The 11,403-nt window shown below is 42.4% G+C and overlaps 1 protein-coding gene across 1 annotated transcript in view; it reads right to left on the reverse strand.

Moving 5' to 3' along the window:
• Window positions 1-3,403: 3,403 nt before the first annotated feature.
• Window positions 3,404-11,403, reverse strand: part of LOC117885551 (SCAN domain-containing protein 3-like) — a 16,714-nt gene continuing 8,714 nt past the window's right edge. Inside the window, exon 2 of the mRNA XM_034786818.1 lies at window positions 3,404-4,436. Within this exon, the coding sequence (XP_034642709.1) occupies window positions 3,469-4,436 (968 nt within the window). The 3' untranslated portion in view covers window positions 3,404-3,468. The remainder of the gene's footprint in view (window positions 4,437-11,403) is intronic.

Below are 11,403 nucleotides of genomic sequence, written 5' to 3' on the forward strand. Positions count from 1 at the left end.
AAAGCTGATTACAAGGCCTTGAGCAGGTGGGTTGGACTAGTCTGAGCCCAGCCCTCACATCAGCTACACTGGCCAGGGGGACTTAACTTACACTGCTGGAGTGTGGGAGGCCGTGTGGCCTAATGGATAGTGGACAGGGATGCAAGACACCTGGGTTCTGATTCCAGCTCCGCAACTGGCCTGCTGGATGACCTTGGGCAATTTGCTGCATCTCTCTCCTCAGTTTCCCCATGTGCACAATGGGGATAATGCTACTGACCTCCTTTATAAAGTCCTTTGAGACCCATGGATGGAAAGCACTACACAAGAGCTAGATTTTATCCTTATCACAGTAGGAATTGGTTTTCCTGTGCCACAGAAATCTTAGAGATTTCGCTAAATTTCCCCATCAGGCGAAATCTTGAAATTTTTCTCCAACCAAAAATCTGGGAGAAATTATTGCTTCACGTCAATTAAAATGTATCAGTCATTTCAAAATATTTTGTTTCAATTTTAACCATTTTACATTTTAAACCTTTTTTCTATTATAGTTAGCTTCCATTTAGAAATGAACCTGAATTACCTGAAAATGTCAAATTCCAGTTTCTCTGTCATATACACTTGTCACGGAGTGTGGGAGAGTCAGGGCCCTGCACCCCCCACTTCCTGCAATTCACCGTGACTCTCAGCCAGCCAGTAAAAAGAAGGTTTATTTAGACGACAGGAACACAGTCCAAAACAGGTCTTGCCGATACAGACAACAGGACCCCCCTTTAGTTAGGTCCATCTGGGGGCCCTGGGGAGGCCACAGCCCTGTTGGTCGGGGTGGCCCTCTGCATTTTCCAGCCAGCTCCCAAACTGAAACTCCCTCCAGCCTCTCACTCAGCCTCCCCCCCGCTCTTCTCCCAGCCTTTGTGTCCTTTGTCCAGTTTCCTGGGCAGAGGTGTTACCTGGCCTCCAACCCCTATCCTGGGTTCTCGTGTTACATGCTCAAGTGTCCTCCCTTCCCCAATGCCAGCAGTCCCAGCCAAACTCCCCTGCAACCTTCCCAGGTCAATACTCCCCACTCAGTATTCAAATAACACATCAAGAACATTCCCACTTCGTCACAACACTGGTCTATATTTGTATGCCACACCCACTCAGTGTGTGGCTCTGTCACCCCGTGGTGGTGGCGTGATCACCTAGACATTGATGAGAGCACTACAACCTAGGTTAAGAGTCTTTTAGCTCAGGTTGTAATGGCCCCTGTGCTAGGATCCAGACAGATGGAAAGACTGTGTTACATATTAATAGATTTGTAGATTTCCCAGTCACATAGGCCACTGGCCATCTGTTTCTCTTCTCTGATTGGATGAGTGTAGCTCCAAGAAGCACTGTTCTGCCATGAATACTCAGTGATGACATCGAAATTCACTTTCCCTACATGTTCCTCTCTAGAATGGAAGATAATCTCACAGGGCAATCAGATTCAAAACTCAGAGGATTTCCCTCTGTGCAAAACTTTAAAGTTACAAAAAGAAAACCAGGAATACACGTCCCTCTCAGCACAGAGAAAATCACAAGCCAAAATAAAAGTAAGCTAAAGCATTCCCTTGCTAGTACTTACTAATTCTAATGGATTTGGATTGCTTGCTTTCTTGATCTGTCTCCGGCAAGCACACAGAACAGACAGAACAAAGCCTCCTCCCCCACCCCAGATTTGAAAGTATCCTGTCCCCTTATTGGTCCTTTGGGTTAGGTGCCAGCCAGGTTACCTGAGCTTCTTAACCCTTTACAGGTAAAAGGATTTTGTGCCTCTGGCCAGGAGGGATTTTAGAGTACTGTATACAGGAAGGTTGTTACTCTTCCCTTTATATTTATTACAGCCCCCATTTAGCTGGGCACTGCACAGACCCTGACTGAGATCAGGGCGCCATTGTTACATGCATTGCACAGACCCCGACCGAGATCAGGGAGCCCTTTTTTGTGAAAAGTTTCAGTTTAAATAAATCCACATTTTTGGAGAGAAATATTACTAATAGAACGTGTAGTTTTAGAAAAAAAAACGTGCAGGCATTTAGATTGTTTTGAAATAGAGTCTGAAAAATCACTGTATTATTTTTTAAATAAAATGGTATGGGTTGATTTTTTTAAAATGTATGTTTATTGGAAGTATTGTACAATTTTTTTCCTATGCCTGGTTAAAAACTAGGTTAGTTTGCTGTATTTTTTACACTTTGGTTTATTGTGAAAAAGTTTGCTTGTGCTGCACCCATGTGGTGTAAGCAGAAATTGCGCTTGTTTACATTTTTAGCTGTTTTTCAGCTGGTTTTGTGTAAAGGTTTTGAAATATACATATGCAGGGGTTTAAAAACTAATTTTGCTTGCTGTTGTTAGGAAATACACAAACAGGTTTATGTTTAAAAGTATCTTATTTATGAGTATTGCCAGATTTATCAAGTGTCATTCTACAAGAAGAAAGATCAAAGGAGAGGTCTTTGAAAAGGGCCAAGAAAACTTCCTCTAAAGCAGCTGCAGTTTCCAAGGGTGGGAACAAAGAAACAATTTCCCCTGGTTCTGAACAGCCCAGCACATCTAGAGCTTTTATTATACAGAACGACCGGTCGTTAAAAAGGGCACACTTCCCTTTAGAAGTTGGAGTATCCGGGGATGTGAGTAAGCAACACAAAGAGGCCAAAACCTCCAATTCTGAACAGCCCAAAGCCTCCACTGCACCAAGAAACCAACTTTAAAAAGGGCAAACAAACCCATAACCGCGGCAATATCCAGGGGTGGGCGTGAGCTGGGCCAAAGATTCAACCCCCCTGATTCTGATCAGCCCAGAGCCATTGCTACAAATAACAATCCAACTGCTGGTTTTGTTGCATCAATTGCTGTTTGTAATGAGCTGTTTAGTACTTGTACATCTCTTAGGCGTTTAATAGATAAAAAGGGAGGCTTTAGACCAGAGGTTCCCAAACTTATTTGGCCTACCGCCCCCTTTTCAGAAAAAAAATTACTCAGCGCCTTCCTGGAAATCTACCTTCTTTAAGCGAACAAACAGAAAGATAGGTTTCAGAGTAGCAGCCGTGTTAGTCTGTATCCGCAAAAAGAACAGGAGTTCTTGTGGCACCTTAGAGACTAACAAATTTATTAGAGCATAAGCTTTCGTGGACTACAGCCCACTTCTTCGGATGCATATATGCTGTAGTCCACGAAAGCTTATGCTCTAATAAATTTGTTAGTCTCTAAGGTGCCACAAGTACTCCTGTTCTTTAAACAGAAAGATGTAGTGACAAATTTGCATTTCTTTTATGTATCTATATTTCTACCTATGTCCTACAATATAGTAAAGAAAGATTTTGTTGTATATAAGACACCTTGAAGCTTGAAATTATAAAATTATTTATTAAAATCAACCATAGTAACATTTGCATTACACACAGAAAATTAAGATAACGAAGGATAATATTAAAATAAAAATTACAAATAACATTAAAAATAATCCTAATGAGAAGGATGAACCTGGTGTGCTGCTATCAATTTATTAATGTTCGGCTCTATTTTTGTCAGCAGCATTCTTAAATCACCGCAATTAGCTATTTGCAGTCGGTTTCTTTTTTTAGTTAACAGATTTGTGACCACACTGAACCTACGTTCCACTAAATATGATGAAGGAAATGCAATTAAAAACTTTTGTACTATGGCCCATAATCCAGGATAAAGTGTAGGTATCTGCTTTTGCAGCCAGAACTGTAGGTAGTCGTCTTTGAATTTAAATTTCAATTCCTCATTTGTTGTTACTTCTATCAGTTCTTCTTGTAATTTTGGAGATTCTTCTGTGTTTCTACTTGAAAAAGGGTCCAAAACCCAATCGGGTATGTTCATTTTAAGAATATCTTCAAATCGTTGATTGAAGTCAGAATGGAGACCCTCCAAGTGCTGACAATAGGTAAACAAGTCTTCATCATGTTTTTCTACTGTTGATAAATTTGGAAACTGACTGAATTGTCCTTGTCCTAAATTTCGTTTGTACAGAAGAAGTTTTGCCACAAACGCGGAAATAACAGTTTTTGTTCTGATTAAATTCAGCTCATCGCCTTGGAGCTGTGAATTTGTTTCATTAAATTTATTAAACAAGTCTGTCAAATAAGCTATGTCATTTCTGGAATCAATCAAGTTGGCTCGTAAAGCATCATCTTTGTTTTCTAGGAACTCTAGCACTGAGTCAAAGAGCTTATAAAACCGATCCAAACAGGCACCTTTTGATAGCCAACGAACTTCTGTATGAAGCAGCAAGCAATTAAATTCTTCATCGTTTTCAATACAAAGTTGTCTAAACAATCTGTCATTCAATGAATTGCTTCTGATTTTGTTGATTGCTTTAATGACATAATGTAATGACCTATGTAGGCGTTCACTCAGATTTTTGGCAACTAAATGTTGACGATGAATGACACAGTGTAAAGCGAATACTGTACCGACACAAGCCTGCTACGATTTTATTATTAGTAAGCACTAGAGACACAGAAACGTACGGTAGATGTGTAAGAAAATGTATAAAAATACTCATGTTTAAATTGCTGTTTTATTGAAACAACAACAATACAATTTGCTTTGTATGTGATCCGTAATCCGTAAAGATCGAAGGTATCGAATATGAATAAAAATTTTTAAATACTTATTGCACTATTGTTAACTGCTTTTTACACAATTCAGAAACAATCTAAATTAGATTTCATACATGTCACCTATTTATAGTATCGTATTGTAAACAAGTCATTACACGCACATATTCCTGCCGATGCATGCTGGACTTCCCGACAATGCGCGACATGCTTGCCTGCCAACACTTGCTTGTTAAGAGCTGTTGGCGGACTTGACACCTGATTGGTTATAATTTGTGAATTTATTTGGAAAATAAAGTAATCACTACAACTTTAGCTCTATGTTACACAATAGATGAAACATGTACGAACTTTTTTTCAAAATTTTCTTATATTCTCTTCTTTCTTTATGCTTCCACTGCCCCCTTATTTTTATTCAATGCCCCCCAATTGCACCTGAGGCTACTACTGCCCCCCCTGGATCGTTCCAGTGCCCCCCAGGGGGCGGTATCGCCCACTTTGGGAACCTCTGCTTTAGACCAAAAGACAACAGAAACACATGCAATGATTGTAAAATTGGAGAAAGCAGTGAAGGGTAAAGGGTGGCTGTGACTAAACATGAAACCTAAAAACATAAAGAGGGGCTGAGAAAAAAAGTGGGAAAGATCTAAAAGACTCAGGAGGCTTTGGGCAAAGAAATTTTAAAAGGCCAGAGCGTTTTTAAGGAGACACCTCCCCCACTAAGAAAGGGAAATGGACATAGACCCCCCTATCCCCTCGTCTGACGGTGCAGGCCGGGCTGGCTCCAGGCACCAGGCACCAGCTCAGCAAGCAGGTGCTTGGGGCGGCCAACGGAGAGGGTCTGCACGTCCAGCTCTTTGGCGGCGGGTCCCTCAGTCACTCTGGGAGCGAAGGACCTGTCACCGAATTGCCGCTGAAGAATGAAGCGGCGGCGGTAGAGCTGCCGCAGATCACGATCGCGGCTTTTTTTTTTTTGCGCACGCTGCTTAGGGCAGCAAAAGCCCTGGAGCCGGCCCTGCTCAGGAGCAACCCAGGAGCAGCCCAAAGCAACTAGAGATTACCAGGGAATTAGGACCTAGAAGTTTTTAAAAATAATAAAATGTCTGTGGGGACCCTGGTTGCAGGTCTGTACTTAAGCAGATTCAACCTCTGTGTCATTCCAAGACAACATAACCTGTGCAATCTTGAGAGTATTACAAGTTACACACAACATTCAGATGCAGTAAAGGCTGATAGTGTGTATCAGTAATTTAGAGTAAACTATATTAAAAGGAATTTGTAATTATCCCAAAAGAAAGCATTGGAAACCAGGAAACTGACAGTTAAGGTGAAACTAAAGAGGAATACAAGGCACTAGAACATTTCCTGACATTTTGGAATTGATTGGATGTGATGTTCAAAACTTGCCATGTTGGATAAATACAGACAGACTGTCAAGGCTGATTCCCCACTCTGGCACTTTGAATGCAGAATGTGGGGGCCCGCAAGGACTCTAAAAATTAATACTTGCCTCTCCAGGCTTTTAGTAAACTCCCAATGTTACAGGTTTTTTCTGACCTTGGATTGGTAAGTGCTGCCACCACCCAAGTGCAAAACCCCTCTGAGAATCCAGGAAGGCGCGCTTGGGAATTCTTCCCTGTGGGGTACTCTCAAGCCCTTTCACCCCCGACTCCGGGGAAGAGCTGAGAAAGAAGCCAAAGGAAATGAGCTGTTGCCACCAGATAATTAAATAACTTGCACAAACCTCTTAGGACACGAAAGCCCAATCCTGTTCTTAAAAAGAGGGAAATTTGATTAAAAACAAAAAGAAAGAAAACATCTGGAAACACAGACTATTGCTAGATTTAAAAAAAAAAACCACTTACAAGCATTAATGATCAAGAATAACTTTCTTGAGGTCCAGTTGAAAGGTTACAAGCAAAACAAAAGCATTTGGGGTTAACACAAAGAAGTCCACAAGCCATATATAAATAAAAGGGATAAACCTAATCACATCTTCCAAAACATTTCCTGATCTACTTACATATCTTGGGTTTTAAATGAGTAGCTTCTAGGTATAATCCTAATGATTGTTTCATACCTGGCCCCAAGCTTCTTATAGCATAGTTTTTTTCCTGTTCCCTCGCTCTGGAAGAACAACAACAGACAGACAAAAGGGGAGTCTTGGTTCAATTTTAAAAAGTTCTAGCCTTCCCATCAGTTCTCCTGGCTGGGTGCCCTCTCATTTCTTTTAACCCTTGACACGTAAAGCAAGTAGAGAACAGCTACTAAGAGGGATTTTATAGCTAACTGGTTGGCTGGGGCCATAAACGGAGCTCTCCCCCCCAGTCACTTTCATTTATCACACAGACAGAGAAATGGCATCACACTGAGTGCAGGGCCTCGCTTCTCTCAGCCAGCTAGATAATGTGAGGGTTATCATATGGCCGGGTTTGCCCAGACATGACCTCTCTTTTGATTCTCTGCAATCCATCCAGGTGGATTTTTCAAATAAGAGGAAATGTGCAGAAAAACTGCCACTATACCCCAGTTGGTCCCTCCCCTGCATCCACAGCTGCTGGATCCTGCCCACCCCAGCCTGCCAGGTAAGCGAAGCCACCAAGCGCCTCTCAGCTGGGCCACCTGTCCCACCGCAGGGCTTTAGAGCATGGCTAGGAGGGGTGACAGGGCCAGGCTCCAGCTCCCCACCCTTGGGAGGAAGAGACTCCTGCAGAGAGGCGCTGACAGAAGGGCTGGTGCTGCATCTCAGGTCTGCGCCAGCCACCATGAGAGGGAGCGACACTGCCCCCCACCTTCAGTATGTACCTCCACCCCAGTTACCTCCTACAGCACCCCAAATAACCCTCCCAGTACACACACCCCTCCAGCTCCCCCCAAACACCACCAAATACCCCTTCCAGCACCGCCCAATATCCCCTCCAGTGCCCCCAATACTCCTTCCAAGTACACACACACCCCTCCAGTTACCCCCAAACACCACCTCCTGCACCCCCCAATATACCCTCCAGCGCCTGCTAAATACACCCTTCCAGTACACATACACCCCTCCAGCATCTCCCGAAATACCCCTCCTGCATCCCCAATAGCCCCTCATGCACTCTCCAAATATCCCCTCTAGCACCCCCAAATACCCCTTCCAGCACCCTCATCACCCCTCTCAGGATACACACACCCCTCTTACACACCCCAAATACTCTGTCCAGCACCTCCCGAATAGCATCTCCCAGTACACACACACCCCTCCAGCACCTCGAAATACCTCCTCGACCTCCTCCCCCGCAGCAGTGTCCTCTATTAGGGAGCTTGAAATGCAGGTGGGGTCACCCTAGATACAGGTGAATTGTAAAGGCAGGTGTTTCTGTTCTCCCTCATGGAGTGACCGCACCGGGGCCAGGCTCTGGAAGTCTCAATGAGCTACAATCGCAGTGGGGTCCACCAATGCCCGAAAAAAAATAATACATGAAGGTCAAAAAAATCTCCAGTAGTGCGATAGGAGCATGATGTGAAAAATATTGTTATTGATTACTTAAATCAGGAATCATGATTACTTGTGTGTACTGTGCTGCCTTATCGGCGCCATTCATGTCAATTTCTGTGTCGCATCAGTGCCAGTGGTTATAGGGCTAAAATGCTGGGACAAAAACAAAATGACTTTCCACTGCTGCCTCCCATCATCAAAGAGAGAAACAGCAAAAAGGGATTATTCATCAACTGATGAAGACCAGTCGAGCCAAAGATTATCTTTATCAACTGATAAAGATGAACAACAATCCAACCAAAGATTATCTTTGCTAACTGATAAAGACGAGCAACCACAATCCATCCAAAGATTTACTTCTTCAGCTGAAGAGTCCAGAAATGAAAAACTGTTATCCAAATCTAAAACTGAAGAACAATTACACTGGTCTACAATTTTGGAGAAGTCGTCTGTTTCAGAGATAAAATGTGCTATTTATTATGTATTTTGATGTGCTGAATTCAAATATGACAATTAAAACAACTGATTGGCTACTGTTTCTAAGATATTTAAGTTTTTACATTTTATGTCTATGTATATTGTGTAGATAGTAGAGTTCTAATCATAAATTGTAAACCTAGGTCTTTTCATGTGTTTATGGTTGCTTTACATGATAATATTTCACCTGTCCTGTTTATGTAACACTTTAAAAATCAGCAAAAGGGTTATATAAATAAAATTTATTATGAAACAAAAGGCAAAAAACTATTATATACATAGTTTAGTCCTATTCAGTGTCTACTCAGCGCTTCTTGGCTTGTCTCTTGTATTCATTAAATGGAGCATCTCTTGTCACTGTCCAGCAATAGTCTGCAAACCTTGATGGGCTCCATTTGCCCTGATAGCGTTTCTCCATTGTTGCAATGTCCTGGTGAAATCGCTTGCCGTGCTCGTCGCTCACTGCTCCGCAGTTAGGTGGAAAAAAATCTAGATGAGAGTGCAAAAAATGTATCTTTAGTGACATGTTGCAACCAAGGCTTTTATATGCCTTGAGGAGGTTTTCCACCAACAGCCTGTAGTTGTCTGCCTTGTTGTTTCTGAGAAAATGTATTGCCACTAACTGGAAGGCTTTCCATACCGTCTTTTCCTTGCCACGCAGTGCATGGTCAAATGCATCATCTCGAAGAAGTTCACGAATCTGAGGCCCAACGAAGACACCTTCCTTTATCTTAGCTTCACTTAACCTTGGAAATTTTCCACGAGGTACTTGAAAGCTGCTTGTGTTTTGTCAATGGCCTTGACAATGTTCTTCATCAGACCCAGCTTGATGTGTAAGAGTGGTAACAAAATCTTCCTTGATTCAACAAGTGGTGGATGCTGAACACTTTTCCTCCCAGGCTCCAATGACTGTCGGAGTGGCCAATCTTTCTTGATGTAGTGGGAATCTCTTGCACGACTATCCCATTCGCAGAGAAAACAGCAGTACTTTGTGTATCCAGTCTGCAGACCAAGAAAGACAGCAACAACCTTCAAATCGCCACAAAGCTGCCACTGATGTTGGTCATAGTTTATGCACCTCAAAAGTTGTTTCATGTTGTCATAGGTTTCCTTCATATGGACTGCATGACCAACTGGAATTGATGGCAAAACATTGCCATTATGCAGTAAAACAGCTTTAAGACTCGTCTTCGATGAATCAATGAACAGTCTCCACTCATCTGGATCATGAACGATGTTGAGGGCTGCCATCACACCATCGATGTTGTTGCAGGCTACAAGATCACCTTCCATGAGGAAGAATGGGACAAGATCCTTTTGACGGTCACAGAACGTGGAAACCCTCACATCACGTGCCAGGAGATTCCACTGCTGTAGTCTGGAGCCCAACAGCTCTGCCTTACTCTTGGGTAGTTCCAAATCCCTGACAAGGTCATTCAGTTCACCTTGTGTTATGAGGTGTGGTTCAGAGGAGGAGGATGGGAGAAAATGTGGGTCCTGTGACATTGATGGTTCAGGACCAGAAGTTTCATCCTCTTCCTCTTCCTCGTCTGACTCAAGTGAGAATGATTCTGGTGCATTGGGAACCGGCAGTCCTTCTCCGTGGGGTACTGGGTGTATAGCTGATGGAATGTTTGGATAATGCACAGTCCACTTTTTCTTCTTTGACACACCTTTCCCAACTGGAGGCACCATGCAGAAGTAACAATTGCTGGTATGATCTGTTGGCTCTCTCCAAATCATTGGCACTGCAAAAGGCATAGATTTCCTTTTCCTGTTCAACCACTGGTGAAGATTTGTTGCACAAGTGTTGCAGCATATGTGTGGGGCCCACCTCTTGTCCTGATCTCCAATTTTGCAGCCAAAATAAAGGTGATAGGCTTTCTTAACCATAGTGGTTATACTGCACTTTTGTGATGTAAAAGTCACTTCACCACACACATAGCAGAAGTTATCTGCACTGTTCACACAAGTACGAGGAATTTCTGCTCACTTTGGCTAAACAGAAATGTGTCCCTTTGCAAAATCAAATACTGACAAATAAGAGAGCACGACACTTTATGATTTCTAGAGCTGATATAGGGCAATTTGTTCTGCAGATGTAAGCTTCGTTATGATTGCATCATCCATGACTTCTAGGAATAACATGATGCAATTCATATCATGTATGACGCAATACCAGCTTCAGATTGCATCATTATTGTTTTGCCTAAAAAGCAAGTACTGTCCAAACCCAGTCATAGATTTATTCATAGATCCAGTCAAAGATGTATTTTAGTCATTTCTGGTTTAAATTAAGATCCCTTCCCTTTAGAACTCACTTATCCTCTGCCATTCCCAAGTCAAGGGTCGTATATACTAACCCAATAGCATATCTTGAAAACGAGAGCCAATCAACAATTTTAAGCATCATTTTCGTTCTCAGTGACCCAGAATTAGTAAAGTTTGACTACATTTATTTCAGAAGCATTTTGGCTGTAGAGCAGTGTAACCTGAAGAACTGATTCTGAAAAGAACTCTTTGCAATTCTAAAGCTCACCATCGCACCTATGAAACTGACCTAAGGACTCTATTCATTTCTGTATGTACAACAATCTTTTAACCAGTACACTCTCTCTTTCCTTTTTAAATAAATTGTTGTTTATGTGGGGAGTTATTACTATCTCACATCGATTCTGCCTGGTAGGTGCCAGCAGAGACGCCCACGGAAAACCCCAAAACCACAATGTCGGAGAAAAACAGAGTTCTCACTATTTGTTTAGGTATAGCAAGTCAGATGCTTTATTAACTCTCACAATTGCGCAGAGGGAGAGAGCTAAGCAGGTCTCTCAACAGGTAAACAATTACAGCAAGCATTTA

Source organism: Trachemys scripta, chromosome 12 (assembly GCF_013100865.1).
Source record: "Trachemys scripta elegans isolate TJP31775 chromosome 12, CAS_Tse_1.0, whole genome shotgun sequence".
Lineage (NCBI taxonomy): Eukaryota > Metazoa > Chordata > Testudines > Emydidae > Trachemys > Trachemys scripta.